The sequence below is a fragment of the Salvelinus namaycush genome, chromosome 29, assembly GCF_016432855.1.
Source record: "Salvelinus namaycush isolate Seneca chromosome 29, SaNama_1.0, whole genome shotgun sequence".
Classification (NCBI taxonomy): Eukaryota; Metazoa; Chordata; class Actinopteri; order Salmoniformes; family Salmonidae; genus Salvelinus; species Salvelinus namaycush.
Window position 1 is genome coordinate 36,231,312 of NC_052335.1, and position 18,377 is coordinate 36,249,688.

Below are 18,377 nucleotides of genomic sequence, written 5' to 3' on the forward strand. Positions count from 1 at the left end.
TATACAGGGGGTACCGGTACAGAGTCAATGTGGAGGCTATATACAGGGGGTACCAGTACAGAGTCAATGTGGAGGCTATATACAGGGGGTACCAGTACAGAGTCAATGTGGAGGCTATATACAGGGGGTACCGGTACAGAGTCAATGTGGAGGCTATATACAGGGGTACCGGTACAGAGTCAATGTGGAGGCTATATACAGTGGGGTACCGGTACAGAGTCAATGTGGAGGCTATATACAGGGTGTTACGGTACAGAGTCAATGTGGAGGCTATATACAGGGGGTACCGACCGGTACAGAGTCAATGTGGAGGCTATATACAGGGGGTACCGGTACAGAGTCAATGTGGAGGCTATATACAGGGGGTACCGGTACAGAGTCAATGTGGAGGCTATATACAGGGGGTACCGGTACAGAGTCTATATACAGGGTGTTACGGTACAGAGTCAATGTGGAGGCTATATACAGGGGGTACCGGTACAGAGTCAATGTGGAGGCTATATACAGGGGTTACCAGTACAGAGTCAATGTGGAGGCTATATACAGGGGGTACCGGTACAGAGTCAATGTGGAGGCTATATACAGGGGGTACCAGTACAGAGTCAATGTGGAGGCTATATACAGGGGGTACCAGTACAGAGTCAATGTGGAGGCTATATACAGGGGGTACCGGTACAGAGTCAATGTGGAGGCTATATACAGGGGTACCGGTACAGAGTCAATGTGGAGGCTATATACAGTGGGGTACCGGTACAGAGTCAATGTGGAGGCTATATACAGGGTGTTACGGTACAGAGTCAATGTGGAGGCTATATACAGGGGGTACCGACCGGTACAGAGTCAATGTGGAGGCTATATACAGGGGGTACCGGTACAGAGTCAATGTGGAGGCTATATACAGGGGGTACCGGTACAGAGTCAATGTGGAGGCTATATACAGGGGGTACCGGTACAGAGTCTATATACAGGGTGTTACGGTACAGAGTCAATGTGGAGGCTATATACAGGGGGTACCGGTACAGAGTCAATGTGGAGGCTATATACAGGGGTTACCAGTACAGAGTCAATGTGGAGGCTATATACAGGGGGTACCGGTACAGAGTCAATGTGGAGGCTATATACAGGGGGTACCAGTACAGAGTCAATGTGGAGGCTATATACAGGGGGTACCAGTACAGAGTCAATGTGGAGGCTATATACAGGGGGTACCGGTACAGAGTCAATGTGGAGGCTATATACAGGGGTACCGGTACAGAGTCAATGTGGAGGCTATATACAGTGGGGTACCGGTACAGAGTCAATGTGGAGGCTATATACAGGGTGTTACGGTACAGAGTCAATGTGGAGGCTATATACAGGGGGTACCGACCGGTACAGAGTCAATGTGGAGGCTATATACAGGGGGTACCGGTACAGAGTCAATGTGGAGGCTATATACAGGGGGTACCGGTACAGAGTCAATGTGGAGGCTATATACAGGGGGTACCGGTACAGAGTCTATATACAGGGTGTTACGGTACAGAGTCAATGTGGAGGCTATATACAGGGGGTACCGGTACAGAGTCAATGTGGAGGCTATATACAGGGGTTACCAGTACAGAGTCAATGTGGAGGCTATATACAGGGGGTACCGGTACAGAGTCAATGTGGAGGCTATATACAGGGGGTACCAGTACAGAGTCAATGTGGAGGCTATATACAGGGGGTACCAGTACAGAGTCAATGTGGAGGCTATATACAGGGGGTACCGGTACAGAGTCAATGTGGAGGCTATATACAGGGGTACCGGTACAGAGTCAATGTGGAGGCTATATACAGTGGGGTACCGGTACAGAGTCAATGTGGAGGCTATATACAGGGTGTTACGGTACAGAGTCAATGTGGAGGCTATATACAGGGGGTACCGACCGGTACAGAGTCAATGTGGAGGCTATATACAGGGGGTACCGGTACAGAGTCAATGTGGAGGCTATATACAGGGGGTACCGGTACAGAGTCAATGTGGAGGCTATATACAGGGGGTACCGGTACAGAGTCTATATACAGGGTGTTACGGTACAGAGTCAATGTGGAGGCTATATACAGGGGGTACCGGTACAGAGTCAATGTGGAGGCTATATACAGGGGTTACCAGTACAGAGTCAATGTGGAGGCTATATACAGGGGGTACCGGTACAGAGTCAATGTGGAGGCTATATACAGGGGGTACCAGTACAGAGTCAATGTGGAGGCTATATACAGGGGGTACCAGTACAGAGTCAATGTGGAGGCTATATACAGGGGGTACCGGTACAGAGTCAATGTGGAGGCTATATACAGGGGTACCGGTACAGAGTCAATGTGGAGGCTATATACAGTGGGGTACCGGTACAGAGTCAATGTGGAGGCTATATACAGGGTGTTACGGTACAGAGTCAATGTGGAGGCTATATACAGGGGGTACCGACCGGTACAGAGTCAATGTGGAGGCTATATACAGGGGGTACCGGTACAGAGTCAATGTGGAGGCTATATACAGGGGGTACCGGTACAGAGTCAATGTGGAGGCTATATACAGGGGGTACCGGTACAGAGTCTATATACAGGGTGTTACGGTACAGAGTCAATGTGGAGGCTATATACAGGGGGTACCGGTACAGAGTCAATGTGGAGGCTATATACAGGGGTTACCAGTACAGAGTCAATGTGGAGGCTATATACAGGGGGTACCGGTACAGAGTCAATGTGGAGGCTATATACAGGGGGTACCAGTACAGAGTCAATGTGGAGGCTATATACAGGGGGTACCAGTACAGAGTCAATGTGGAGGCTATATACAGGGGGTACCGGTACAGAGTCAATGTGGAGGCTATATACAGGGGTACCGGTACAGAGTCAATGTGGAGGCTATATACAGTGGGGTACCGGTACAGAGTCAATGTGGAGGCTATATACAGGGTGTTACGGTACAGAGTCAATGTGGAGGCTATATACAGGGGGTACCGACCGGTACAGAGTCAATGTGGAGGCTATATACAGGGGGTACCGGTACAGAGTCAATGTGGAGGCTATATACAGGGGGTACCGGTACAGAGTCAATGTGGAGGCTATATACAGGGGGTACCGGTACAGAGTCTATATACAGGGTGTTACGGTACAGAGTCAATGTGGAGGCTATATACAGGGGGTACCGGTACAGAGTCAATGTGGAGGCTATATACAGGGGTTACCAGTACAGAGTCAATGTGGAGGCTATATACAGGGGGTACCGGTACAGAGTCAATGTGGAGGCTATATACAGGGGGTACCAGTACAGAGTCAATGTGGAGGCTATATACAGGGGGTACCAGTACAGAGTCAATGTGGAGGCTATATACAGGGGGTACCGGTACAGAGTCAATGTGGAGGCTATATACAGGGGTACCGGTACAGAGTCAATGTGGAGGCTATATACAGTGGGGTACCGGTACAGAGTCAATGTGGAGGCTATATACAGGGTGTTACGGTACAGAGTCAATGTGGAGGCTATATACAGGGGGTACCGACCGGTACAGAGTCAATGTGGAGGCTATATACAGGGGGTACCGGTACAGAGTCAATGTGGAGGCTATATACAGGGGGTACCGGTACAGAGTCAATGTGGAGGCTATATACAGGGGGTACCGGTACAGAGTCAATGTGGAGGCTATATACAGGGTGTTACGATGCTAAATCTTTTCAATCTCCTGAGGAGGAATATGTTTTGTCGTTCCCTCTTCACAACTGTCTTGGTGTGCTTGGGCCATGTTAGTTTGTTGGTAATGTGGACACCAAGGAACTTGAAGCTCTCAACCTGCTCCACTACAGCCCTGCCGATGAGAATGGGAGCATGCTCGGTCCTCCTTATCCTGTAGTCCACAATAATCTCCTTTTGTCTTGATCACGTTGAGGGAGAGGTTGTTGTCCTGGCATCACACCTCGTCCCTATAGACTGTCTCATCGTTGTCGGTGATCAGACCTACCACTGTTGTGTCATTTGCAAACTTAATGATGGTGTTGGAAGTCGTGCCTGGCCATGCAGTCATGAGTGAACAGGAAGTACAGGAGGGGACTGAGCACGCACCCCTGAGGGGCACCCGTGTTGAGGATCAGCGTGGCGGACGTGATAAGCATTAAATGTCCGCTATTAAATTAGAACGCAGCCTGAAACAAATTCTTAAAAATTGCAGCAAATCAAGACTGTATAAAAACTTAACTATGAGTCCATAGTGGTTTCACAAATCATTGAATAGACAAATAGAAAAACACACTCCGTGCCATAAACCTTTTATTATTATTGAGTATTGTCTGCATTTCATTACAGGTCGTGGTCCTCAGGGTGGTAGAGCTCACTCATCAGCCGATAGATGTAGGAGGGAGCGTTGCCACCGATGTTAGAGATGAACAGAGTGATGAGTTCAGGAGGAACGTAGTCGAACACGGGGCAGTGCACGTTCACCTTGGATAGAATCTCTCCTATAGAGACAAACAGAGTAAAGTCACATGTTGAACACAGGGCAGTGCACGTTCACCTTGGATAGAATCTCTCCTATAGAGACAAACAGAGTAAAGTCACATGTTGAACACAGGGCAGTGCACGTTCACCTTGGATAGAATCTCTCCTATAGAGACAAACAGAGTAAAGTCACATGTTGAACACAGGGCAGTGCACGTTCACCTTGGATAGAATCTCTCCTATAGAGACAAACAGAGTAAAGTCACATGTTGAACACAGGGCAGTGCACGTTCACCTTGGATAGAATCTCTCCTATAGAGACAAACAGAGTAAAGTCACATGTTGAACACAGGGCAGTGCACGTTCACCTTGGATAGAATCTCTCCTATAGAGACAAACAGAGTAAAGTCACATGTCGAACACGGGGCAGTGCACGTTCACCTTGGATAGAATCTCTCCTATAGAGACAAACAGAGTAAAGTCACATGTTGACCACGGGGCAGTGCACGTTCACCTTGGATAGAATCTCTCCTATAGAGACAAACAGAGACCTCTCAGATAGAGATCAGAAGTAATCAGTTACTGATCGTGAGCTTTTACAAAAACGGATTACTGTATTTACAGTGCATTCGAAAAAGTATTCAGACCCCTTCCCTTTTCCCACTTTGTTACGTTACAGCCTTATTCTAAAATGGATTAAATTAAAAACCCGGAAATACCTTATTTACATAAGTATTCAGACCCTTTGCTATGAGACTCGAAATTGAGTTTAGGTGCATCTTGTTTACATTGATCATCCTTGAGATGTTTCTACAACTTGATTAAATTGATTTGGACATGATTTGGAAAGGCACACACCTGTCTATATAAGGTCCAACAGTAGACAGTGCATGTCAGAGCAAGAACCAAGACATGAGGTAGAAGGAATTGTCTGTAGAGCTCTGAGACAGGATTGTGTCGAGGCACAGATCTGGGGAAGGGTACCAAAACATTTCTGCAGCATTGAAGGTTGTAGCGTCATACCCAAGAAAACTTGATGCTCTAATCGCTGCCAAAGGTGCTTCAACAAAGTACTGAGTAAAAGGTCTGAATACTGATGTAAATGTGATATTTCCGTATTTTTGGGGGTACATTTGCATTTTTGTAAAACATGTTTTTGCTTTGACATTATGGGGTGTTGTGTGTAGATTGAGGGGGGGGGATACTTAAATCAATTTTAGAATAAGGCTGTAACGTAACAAAATGTGGAAAAAGTCAAGGGGTCTGAAAAGTTTCCATAATGCACTGTAGGTGAGAAAAAAGGATGGGCAAAGAATGCAAGTTTACCTTCTGTGAAGGGAAGCACCTCATGTGGAGAGACAAACTTATGGAATGTGTCTTCTTCATTGGGAAACTGAGAACACAACAAAAATCCAACCAGTCAAGTCACACAATGATGAATATAACAGAAGACAACGTCATAGTCTGAGGATGTTTGGCCTCACCTATCACCTATTAGTGAAGCAGTGCTCACTGACAACCTCACTTCTATTCAGAAAGTCATTATTCTGTTCACTGGATGACCGTTGTTGTGAATACCTGAGGCGAGAGCTTGAACATGGGGGCGCAGACGATGAGCGGAGTAGAGTGGTGCCTGGCTGCTAGAGCGACAGTGTGGGTTCCATTGACCGCCCTGAGCCCGCCATTGGCCAGAACGGTCTGTGTTCCGATGATGACCTGGTGAGAGGACAACCAATAGGAGGAACAGAATCAAACTAGTTTAGTTGCATTGACAATAGACAAGCTTCCTCTAGTGAACGAAAGACTCCTTTAAAAAGTCCTTATTGTTAAGTAATCGAGAGAGCGGTTCTGATGAAATAAGACCGGAAATAAGCATTTTGAATTAAAAATGCATCGATATTACTACTTCTATTTTATGTTCCGTCTGTGTAAAAGAAAAATCACTAAATAAAGCAACATAACAGTAGAAGTGTAAAAAAAAAAATTGACCTTATTCACTCGGGACATCACTGCAAATATGGCAGCGTCGGCTATTACAGTGGTCTCGATGCCCGTTTTGGAGAGATTAGTAGCCATTTCATGACCCTTAGGAAGGAGACAGACAGAAGGGTCGTTACTACAGTGTGTTGCCTCAATGTAAAAATGTTCATTATTCAATAACACACGTACAAACATTTCAAGAGACCGTTCAATTCATATAAATATATTAAACCTATGGCTCCCATTAGGGGTGTGACATTTAAACGTTTTAACGAAAATCGGGATCGTTAATGTTAAGAAAATATCACTAACCTAATTCTTTAAAATCACAGTGCAGTTATCACAAAATATGAAATATTGTGTGGTTGACGGATGGGTGGAATAAAGAGAAAACGATGCATTAAAAATAGATAAATATATCGTTCGATAGAACAAGGCTTTAATGTAACAAAAAAAGTCAAGGGGTCTGAATATTTTCCCCATAGGCACTGTATCTAGAACCAGACTACAAGATGCCACGTCAAGGCCTGGAACAATTGTACAATGATTGTTCTGCAAGTACAAAGTGCAAGCTGTGAAACACCAAACGTTGAGTTAGCAACAGATTGTTGGATGTCTATGAACAGACTGTCATACATCACTGTAGCGAGCCATCACGTTGATGACAAGTGGGACATGAAGTCTCATGTAAATGACAGCTGAAAACATGGAGGACAGGGACACAGACAACCTAAAACGGCATTAACCATCGTCGTTTGAGTGGGTGGGGCACCGCAGCCAGGTGAGCACCGTCTGGTAGGTAGCCAAGACTGTGGTAGATTGAACTGCACTGCCCCCTAGCAGTCATTAGCAGGACCAGATCTGGAATGTGAATTCAAGTCATTTTATGATTTTTTTCCCCCCCTTATCTTCTAACACTAGAACCTCAAAAGCAGCCATTTTGACTGGTTATGAATTGTATTTTTTATATTACTCCGCCTCCGTCCTTGACTTGTCCTAAACTAATCTATATAACACACTGTCTGTCTAAATCAGTCTATATAACACACTGTCTAAATCAGTCTATATAACACACTGCCGTTAGAATCTTAATATCACAAACAGAACTGGAGTTAAAACCAGTTTTAGGAGGCCATGCCATTTTTTAAATGGTTTTCCCCAGTTGCCCCTCCTCCTTCCGACAGTAGGGCCTGCTCCCCTCCTCCCGACAGTAGGGCCTGCTCCCCCCCTCCTCCTCCTCCAGACAGTAGGGCCTGCTCCCCTCCTCCTCCAGACTGTAGGGCCTGCTCCCCTCCTCCTCCAGACTGTAGGGCCTGCTCCCCTCCTCCTCCAGACAGTAGGGCCTGCTCCCCTCCTCCTCCAGACAGTAGGGCCTGCTCCCCTCCTCCTCCAGACAGTAGGGCCTGCTCCCCTCCTCCTCCAGACAGTAGGGCCTGCTCCCCTCCTCCTCCAGACTGTAGGGCCTGCTCCCCTCCTCCTCCAGACTGTAGGGCCTGCTCCCCTCCTCCTCCAGACTGTAGGGCCTGCTCCCCTCCTCCTCCAGACTGTAGGGCCTGCTCCCCTCCTCCTCCAGACTGTAGGGCCTGCTCCCCTCCTCCTCCAGACTGTAGGGCCTGCTCCCCTCCTCCTCCAGACTGTAGGGCCTGCTCCCCTCCTCCTCCAGACTGTAGGGCCTGCTCCCCTCCTCCTCCAGACTGTAGGGCCTGCTCCCCTCCTCCTCCAGACAGTAGGGCCTGCTCCCCTCCTCCTCCAGACAGTAGGGCCTGCTCCCCTCCTCCTCCAGACAGTAGGGCCTGCTCCCCTCCTCCTCCAGACAGTAGGGCCTGCTCCCCTCCTCCTCCAGACAGTAGGGCCTGCTCCCCTCCTCCTCCAGACAGTAGGGCCTGCTCCCCTCCTCCTCCAGACAGTAGGGCCTGCTCCCCTCCTCCTCCAGACAGTAGGGCCTGCTCCCCTCCTCCTCCAGACAGTAGGGCCTGCTCCCCTCCTCCTCCAGACAGTAGGGCCTGCTCCCCTCCTCCTCCAGACAGTAGGGCCTGCTCCCCTCCTCCTCCAGACAGTAGGGCCTGCTCCCCTCCTCCTTCAGACAGTAGGGCCTGCTCCCCTCCTCCTCCAGACAGTAGGGCCTGCTCCCCTCCTCCTCCAGACAGTAGGGCCTGCTCCCCTCCTCCTCCAGACAGTAGGGCCTGCTCCCCTCCTCCTCCAGACAGTAGGGCCTGCTCCCCTCCTCCTCCAGACAGTAGGGCCTGCTCCCCTCCTCCTCCAGACAGTAGGGCCTGCTCCCCTCCTCCTCCAGACAGTAGGGCCTGCTCCCCTCCTCCTCCAGACAGTAGGGCCTGCTCCCCTCTTCCTCCCGACAGTAGGGCCTGCTCCCCTCCTCCTCCCGACAGTATTGGCCTGCTCCGCCCCTTCTCCCGACAGTAGGCCCTGCTCCCCTCCTTCTCCCGACAGTTGAAGGTGCCGTGCCCAGTTGACAACCACCCCCCTATAATTACCTCAAAATATAATCTCAAAATGGCATGTGCCCTCTATCAGTCCACCGAATCCCAGCAGTCTTATCAGTCTACTCTGGCCTACTAGGGAGTACACAGTGAGAGTGTCATTTACCACGGCAACAAGACCAAGATGAACGGATGCACATGCTGTGTTAGTGTTGCTACAAGATCCGAATGAAAATGCCTCCGATGGAAGAAATGAATCATGACATCTCTGATGATTATTCTGGTTGTGAACCTCAGTCTGAACCTACACCCCCCGAAGCCTAAGTGCAAAAAAAAGACAGAACGGTATACACTGAGCAGGTGCCTGCGCCGCCACCAAATTAAAGCCGGTGACAACGCTACGGGCCGATTATCAGCACAAAATGTCCTCACTGAGAGAGCAAGCTTTTACATCTCAAGTATAAACAAACAACATCACCAGCTTTGGTTGTTAATGTGACATGCTACAGTACATCAGGGACTGTGGCTGAGACGCACCGGAAGCAAGGAGACACTGTCTGGCATCTGTCTATTGATGAGCTGGAAGCGTTCATTTAAATCCTGTACGGCCCAGTACATCCCCGGGGCCAAGCTTCCTGCCATCCAGGACCTCTATACCAGGCGGTGTCAGAGGAAGGCCCTACAAATTGTCAAAGACTCCAGCCAACCTAGTCATTGACTGTTCTCTCTGCTACCGCACGGCTAGCGGTACCGGAGCGCCAAGTCTAGGTCAAAGAGGCTTCGAAACAGCTTCTTACCCCCAAGCCATAAGACTCCTGAACATCGAATCAAATGGCTACCCAGACTATTTGTATTGCCCCCCCCCCCCCCCCTTTTACACCACTGCTACTCTCTGTTGTTATCATCTATGCATAGTCACTTTAATAACTCTACCCACATGTACATATTACCTCAACTAACCGGTGCCCCCGCACATAGACTCTGTACCGGCACCCCCCTGTATATGGTCTCGCTATTGTTATTTTACTGCTGCTCTTTAATTACTTGTTACTTTTATATCTTATTCTTATCCAAATTTTTTGTAACTGCATTGTTGGTTAGGGGCTCGTAAGTAATATTTCACTGTAATGTCTACACCTGTTGTATTCGGCATTTCACTGTAAGGTCTACACCTGTTGTATTCAGCATTTCACTGTAAGGTCTACTACACCTGTTGTATTCAACATTTCACTGTGAGGTCTACACCTGTTGTATTCAGCATTACACTGTAATGTCTACTACACCTGTTGTATTCAGCATTTCACTGTGAGGTCTACTACACCTGTTGTATTCAGCATTTCACTGTGAGGTCTACTACACCTGTTGTATTCAGCATTTCACTGTAAGGTCTACACCTGTTGTATTCAACATTTCACTGTGAGGTCTACTACACCTGTTGTATTCAGCATTTCACTGTAAGGTCTACTACACCTGTTGTATTCAGCATTTCACTGTGAGGTCTACTACACCTGTTGTATTCAGCATTTCACTGTGAGGTCTACTACACCTGTTGTATTCAGCATTTCACTGTGAGGTCTACTACACCTGTTGTATTCAACATTTCACTGTAAGTTCTACACCTGTTGTATTCAGCATTTCACTGTAAGGTCTACTATACCTGTTGTATTCAGCATTTCACTTGAAGGTCTAAACCTGTTGTATTCGGCATTTCACTGTAAGGTTTACACCTGTTGTATTCAGCATGTCACTGTAAGGTCTACTACACCTGTTGTATTCGGCATTTCACTGTAAGGTCTACACCTGTTGTATTCGGCATTTCACTGTAAGGTCTACTACACCTGTTGTATTCAGCATTTCACTGTAAGGTCTACTACACCTGTTGTATTCAGCATTTCACTGTGAGGTCTACTACACCTGTTGTATTCAGCATTTCACTGTAAGGTCTACTACACCTGTTGTATTCAGCATTTCACTGTAAGGTCTACTACACCTGTTGTATTCAGCATTTCACTGTGAGGTCTACTACACCTGTTGTATTCAGCATTTCACTGTAAGGTCTACTACACCTGTTGTATTCAGCATTTCACTGTAAGGTCTACCTACACCTGTTGTATTCAGCATTTCACTGTAAGGTCTACCTACACCTGTTGTATTCAGCATTTCACTGTAAGGTCTACTACACCTGTTGTATTCGGCGCATGTGACTAATGAAATTAGATTTGATTTGTATGCCCATGGAGCATTCGGTGGAGAAAGCGTGTATATGGACAGCTTCTGGTCAGACATGTACTGTATGGGATACGTCACGGGATCGCTCTAGAGAGATCATACGTCACGGGATCGCTCCAGAGAGATCATACGTTACGGGATCGCTCCAGAGAGATCATACGTCACGGGATCGCTCCAGAGAGATCATACGTCACGGGATCGCTCCAGAGAGATCATACGTCACGGGATCGCTCCAGAGAGATCATACGTCACGGGATCGCTCCAGAGAGATCATACGTCACGGGATCGCTCCAGAGAGATCATACGTCACGGGATCGCTCCAGAGAGATCATACGTCACGGGATCGCTCCAGAGAGATCATACGTCACGGGATCGCTCTAGAGAGATCATACGTTACGGGATCGCTCTAGAGAGATTATACTTTACCTCCGTTTTGATGACAAAGAAATTAGAATGAGACGTCTGGAAACGGACAAATTCACCATGGTGTCCGACGTCTGGAAACAGACAAATTCACCATGGTGTCCGACGTCTGGAAACAGACAAATTCACCATGGTGTCCGACGTCTGGAAACAGACAAATTCACCATGGTGTCCGACGTCTGGAAACAGACAAATTCACCATGGTGTCCGACGTCTGGAAACAGACAAATTCACCATGGTGTCCGACGTCTGGAAACAGATGGTGTCCGACGTTTGGACCAAGTATAGACAATAATTGACTGCTGCCATATCGACACTTGCATCTATATTCAATATTATGCCATTATTTATTTTGTGCTGACTTGAACTATTTATCAAGCACACTTGGCGCTTATAATGAAGTTTAGGCTACTAATGATTTCCTTTGTGGTTGGAGTATTTTATTTTATCGTTATAAAAATAAGCTATTGCCGTTTTCCAACTCATACAGTATGCTTTCTGTTTCCTAGTTGTAACAAAGGCACTCGACTAAATAACATTGAGTGAACACTTGAATTGTTTTGTTTTTCCATGTAGCCTACAGAAACATAAACTAATTAAATTGATACTGTATTATTTGAAATAAAATAAAAAATGTGTTCCAATGTTACCTAACACCTTCATAAACACAACCAAATGATTATTTTTGCAATAGTACATATGAAATGTATTAATACACTAAATTTTGCAGTCAGAATGACTGCTCGTTAGCTTGACGAGGGGTCCCTCGAGGCACAGCGTTTGAAGTGCTGAACATTTTAATTATTATTTTTTTTAAATGTCAGTTTAAACTTTAAGAACATTTGACATTTGTCACATGATCCCCAGCTCCCATGTGTGTTCCTTCTATGAATATACAGTCGTTGGATAGAGGAAAGATGGAGGGGTGAAAGTATAGTTGGATGGAGGGAGGGTTGATGGGAGCGAATGAGTGATGTAATGGAGGAACGGTAGATACCTGGCAGAAGGGGGCACACTCAGCCACGATGACGTGGAACTTGCGTTTCCTCGCTGCGTCTTTGAGGAAGGCCTCGACGGTGCGTGAGCGGCCGACAGTCATGATGACCTCGTTGGAGTGGATGTGCTCCAGGGCCTGCATGGCGATGTTGTCTGTGGTGCCATCTGGGACAGAGGAAGACCGTTAGCTCAGTGCTGCTTGACCATGGTTATACCCATGGGGCGGTATAGTGTAAAAACAACAGAGAAGATTGGTTTAAACTAAAGGAGGCTTTAGTTTGAATCATTTGAATTTCAGTCACAACCAACTATAGAACTATGGCCTTAATAGGTCTATGAAGGAGATGGAGAAAGAGAGAGACTGATGGTGGAGTATGTGTGTGCTCTAAGACAATGTTTCCCAATTCCGGGTCCTCCAGTACCCTCAACAGCCCAGACAAACATACTCGATTCAACTCATTGAGGGCTTGATGATTAGTTAACAAGTTGAATTAGGGTGTGCTTGTCCGGGGCTACATAAACATTTTAAATAAATACTTTGGGGGTACTGGAGGACCAGAGTTGGGAAACACTGTTCTAAGTGAACGTGTCTTACCTAGCTCTGTGAGGAGTTCATTGATGGCCTCTATGACGTTAGCTTTGAGATGAACAAAATGTTGTCTGAAGTTCTCCTCACTCAGCCCCCCTGACGTCAGCAACTTGTGAAGGGATTCCTGCTGGTCTGTCTCCTCGCTGCTACCACGAGACCTGAGGGATACAAAACACACATGACAGGAGAGAGAAAACAACAGGAGAGAGAAAACAACTGGAATTTTTAATATATTTTTTAACTCTTCACATTTCCAACTATTGCATCATTTGGCACCTTGCCATGGCAACTATTCTTGTTGAGTTCCACAGAACACAAACAAGGTTAGCAACAAGCAGCAGACTGTTCAAACAACTTGAATAATTTGTGGTTGTTGCTTGTAGCTGCATGTCAGCATATTCATAAACTCACCTGGCATACTCCTCCCTAATGATCTTAAGGACGCGCAGTACCATGTTGCCCACCGTGGTCTCAGACGGCTGGGCGGCTGTCATTCTCCTCCCTTCCTTGCGAATGATTTCCATCAGGTCGCCTATCATCAAATACAGGAGGATATCTTTATCATACATCATTCCTAGTAGTGAATTATGTTCAGACATCGCTTAGTCACACCCATTGGACCCGTTTCAACAATTACAGATGAGATGACATCAGCCTATCGTAGCCGTTCACATTTTGACAGCTAGCAACACTAACAGGTGCCCATAGAAAACTACATTAGACGTGAAATCGATTTGATAAAAACCGTGGTAGATACTATCTAACTTTAGCTAGGAGGCAAACTAGCTAGCTAACTACCCGAAAGTTAAGCTATCGAATAAGGTAAAATCCTGCTATTAACTATAAACTTTAGCTAACGTTACCTGCGCTGCTCCATCGTGCCTGGGCTGTTACTTTCCGGAGCAGAGCTGTGGTTTCTCTGGCGGTTTCTCCCGACCCTCGGATCGGTCCTGTCCCACAACCTCCCCGCTTCAAATCGGCCAGAAAAGCCTCAATTCGCTCTGTCAAATCTGCTTCCTTGTCAGCCCCGGGCATACTGTTTTCTGAATTCACCAGCTAACGGTAGCTAGATGCTGTATCAAAACAAGTTGGTGTTGTCGCCATAGAAAAGGATAGAGACCTCTAGTGGCCAAAAGGTAATTTTAGCATGAACTTTAGCATGGGCAGCGCCATCGAGGGCTTCCGCCATGCTTCCGATATTTTAAAGTAGTTAATTGGGTGGGGCTTCCTATGGGTTGTAGCCTCAATGGCGCTGTCACAGATGCCGTAGTGGAACAAATATAAAGAGGAGTCCTCTATCCATCTCTATGGTTGTAAAACGTTTGCATAGGGAAGTCAAGTGAACCGGAACTAGATTGCGCGTGAAGGAGGATGCTTCCGGGATATTATACAACGCTGATTGGACCAAATTATTAGAAGAACATCTTGTAATATTTTCAGATTTCATAAAAATAGATTTGACCATCAGTTTTTGCATAAAATAGACATTGAACCAATACCATTTACTTTCTATAAGAGTATCTATGTCATGAGTCTTTGCTAGGTAAAGCCCCGCCTTATCTCAACTCACTGGTCACCATAGCAACACCCACCCGTAGCACGCGCTCCAGCAGGTATATTTCACTGGTCACCCCCAAAGCCAACTCCTCCTTCGGCGGCCTTTCCTTCCAGTTCTCTGCTGCTAATGACTGGAACGAACTGCAAAAATCACTAAGGCTGGAGACTCATATCTCCCTCATTATCTTTAAGCACCAGCTGTCAGAGCTGCTCACAGATCACTACACCTGTACATAGCCCATCTGTAAATAGCCCATCTGTAAATAGCCCATCCAACTACCTCATCCCCATACTGTTATTTATTTTGCTCCTTTGCACCCCAGTATCTCTACTTGCACACTCGTCATCTGCACATCTATCACTCCTGTGTTTAATTCCTACATTTAATTTATTTCGCCAGTATGGCCTATTTATTGCCTTACTTCCCTTATCCTACCTTATTTGCACACACTGTATATAGACTTTTTCTATTGTGTTATTGACTGTATGTTTGTTTATTCCATGTGTAACTCTGTGTTGTTTGTGTCGCACGGCTTTGCTTTATCTTGGGCCAGGTCGCAGTTGTAAATGAGAACGTGTTCTCAACTAGCCTACCTGGTTAAATAAAGGTGAAATAAAATCATTTAATAAAATGATCTAAAGTGAAACAAAAAAAACTGTTTCCAAGGACAATATACACATATGATGGACCATGTGGTGTGTCAGAGGTCATTCAAATGTACAAGCAACACGTTTTGTAAATCCATCCAATATTTTATTGAATAAAAGCCCAAACACAAACCTTTACAAATTGATATCAATCAATATAGAAATTATTGATTGAAAACATGTGCAAATGTTCAATGTTAAAAATGTATGTATCCCACGTGGTTTTTGTTTAAAAAATAAAATATATACGATTTGGTGCTATTTTCACAAATATGTGGTGAATTTTCTAATCTCTTAGGACAAACTCCAAACTGGTAACACTTGTAATGCAGCCAGTCTTACATTCAAATCCTTTCAATATGAATTTATTTGGTTTGTAGACATCGTTCACCACACAACCATTAATCCAAAATATAAGTTTACTGTGAAATGAGAACATTGGTTTAAATCACCAAAACACAACCTAATAACATCTCCTTAATTTAGTTATTTTAACCAATTAATCCAAAAGCACAAAAACTTTTAAGCTACGTTTCAATTTGCTCTTTGAATGTAGTACGCTCCAGTAGTGTAAATTACAGTACATTACACTGTTTCACATTCGGCAATACACTTGCACTACCCATTAAAATGAACTGAACATGAAATGTCAATAACTTCTACCCCATGTCTAATCATTGAAGACATCTTTCATAAGGTAATCAAATGAAAGAAATGTTTAAGGCGCTAGTTTGATTCAAACCTGTCTGGAGCATTTAGGTTCTCATCGAAATCACAGTAAATATCCTAATTGTTCATGCACCTGGCCTGATATAGGTTCTGGATTGACGTCATTGCATGAGTCATCCATGGCCTAGAGGGTGGTACGCTCATGGGGGTGGCAATCATAGATCTTCCACCTGTATTGTAATCGTGTTTTTGTTTTTTTGTTACAGTACTGTATTGTACTTAATGTATTGTAGTGGTTCTGTACATGTCTCAGTTCATAAGAGCATGGCACTAGCAACACCAGAGGTGTGGGTTTGATTCCCATTGGGATCACATACCAAAAAGTGGACTGTTGTCACTTTGGATAGAAGTGTCTGCTGTGTAAATGGACTATTTTACAGTACCGTACTACCCAATGCTATTTTAGTGAAGCTATTATTTATTGTTAAGGACTTTCTGGATTATTTGCGAATTGGTATTGTATTACTGCAATGTAGAGGCTAGAAACACAAGCATTTCGCTGCACCCGCTGTAACATCTGCTCATCTGTGTACGCGACCAATAACAACGTTTTAATTTGTAACATATAGTACGTCTGATTTTGTCAATATCAGATTTGTTTTACTTACTGTGAAGTAAAATCATAATAGTAATACATATATCATACTTACGTTTCTACTTTACAGACATCCATTGAGAAAAGCAATGACTTTTTATGAAACATGTATTGCCATGTGAAACATGTCTTTCCAAATGAAACACTGATTACATTTGTGTAAAAAGTGAGACTGTGTGATGTACTTTAGTCAATTGAAAATGTGCTTAGTTTTGAAACTGGCTTTTTGATGATCCGTTTTGAATTTTGTATTAAGAGTTGTAGAAATATAGCACATACATGTGAAAATCGCACCAATGCGATAATAAAAATTAAAAAATAATAATTTTAAAGCAACCCCAAATCCTCATGTAGCCCAAACCCCAGAATTATCTCCAAAAGAAAGCTGGATGGATCTTGGATGGTAGGTGTAGTAGATTCAATGGGTCTCAAAAGAGGAAGAGACATCATTTCCAAAAAGGCCCTGCAGCTCTACTTGTCTTATAACCTATTCAGATGGAAAAGTACATAGATATGTGGCTGTTATCTTTTGTACATCTTTTAAAAAAACTACTTAGAAGCGTGCAATGGTTCCACTATAAAATGACCTAGTTTTCAAGATTATATTGTCTGCATCTCAAATGGCACCCTATATAGTGCAGTACTACCCTGGTCAAAAGTAGTGCACTAGGCCTATATAGGGAATAGGGTTCAAATGGCACCCTATTCCCTATATAGTGCAGTACTACCCTGGTCAAAAGTAGTGCACTAGGCCTATATAGGGGAAAGGGTTCAATTTGAGATACAGCTATTCTTTCCCTGAACTTATTACCCCCCCCCCCCCCCCCCTTGCATTTACAATCAAAACAAACTAAAGACACTCAAATGTAGCTACCAAACCTGTATGCAAATTAATTAGCTGACAAATACATAAAAGTTCAGTGGTCGCCATAGTTTCTATTCTGAGTTATAACACATTCCACCTGCCGTTCATAGAGGCCTTCGCTTTTTTTTTTTTTTTAAAGGGCCACAAGAATATAGTCTTTGCCTAAATGGTACCCTATTCTTATAGGGAATAGGTTGCCATTTTGGGCTGAACCCTACATCCTATAGGTCGCATGGCAAAGATTTTGTACAACGATATAAAAGGGGGAATAGACCTTTCTCAAGGGTGCATCCATTCATCCCAACAACATAAAACTCCAAATCAAACTATACACATTAAAAAATGTCAAATCGATCACCAAAACATCAGATGCTTCTTCAGCAGGATGCAAAATGTATAAAACAAATTGCAGATAGAACAGACATGCATGTCTCACTCCCGGAATAGAAATCTGGGTATATTCTACATTTGTATAGATTTTTTGTTGTTGAATGTTTCACTCCACTGAATGAGTCCCAGGTGTACATGGCTTTCAGAGAATAAGCTACCCATGGTGCTCTCTCAGCACCACACCCCTAAAACCTTCCCCCGCTCATTCTTTTTGTTGTCATTATAGGGTACGTCCAAAACGCCATCTTACTCCCTATATAGTGCACTACATTTGCCCGGAGCCCTATGGGGGGGGACCCAAGAGCCCTATGGGGGGGGACCCAAGAGCCCTATGGGGGGGGGGGGGGGACCCGAGAGCCCTATGGGGGGGGGGGGGGACCCGGAGCCCTATGGGGGGGGGGGGACCCGGAGCCCTATGGGGGGGGGGGGGACCCGGAGCCCTATGGGGGGGGGGGGGGGACCCGGAGCCCTATGGGGGGGGGGGG

At 45.3% G+C, this 18,377-nt stretch overlaps 1 protein-coding gene across 3 annotated transcripts; it reads right to left on the reverse strand.

Moving 5' to 3' along the window:
* Positions 1-4,268: 4,268 nt before the first annotated feature.
* LOC120024391 (translation initiation factor eIF-2B subunit beta) lies at positions 4,269-14,429 on the reverse strand. Of its 3 annotated transcripts, none has more exons than XM_038968629.1 (8): positions 13,972-14,429; positions 13,520-13,640; positions 13,115-13,266; positions 12,521-12,684; positions 6,443-6,538; positions 6,032-6,169; positions 5,780-5,846; positions 4,269-4,473 (listed from the first exon to the last, which is right to left on the reverse strand). In XM_038968629.1, the coding sequence occupies exons 1-8, from the start codon at positions 14,141-14,143 to the stop codon at positions 4,316-4,318; spliced, it is 1,068 nt and encodes a 355-aa protein (XP_038824557.1). In that variant the 5' UTR covers positions 14,144-14,429; the 3' UTR covers positions 4,269-4,315. The 3 variants fall into 3 exon arrangements, with proteins under 3 accessions (XP_038824557.1, XP_038824559.1, XP_038824558.1); XM_038968631.1 differs by lacking the exon at positions 4,269-4,473 and adding an exon at positions 4,847-4,911; XM_038968630.1 differs by lacking the exon at positions 4,269-4,473 and adding an exon at positions 4,927-4,984 and having other exon boundaries at positions 13,972-14,428.
* Positions 14,430-18,377: the final 3,948 nt, after the last annotated feature.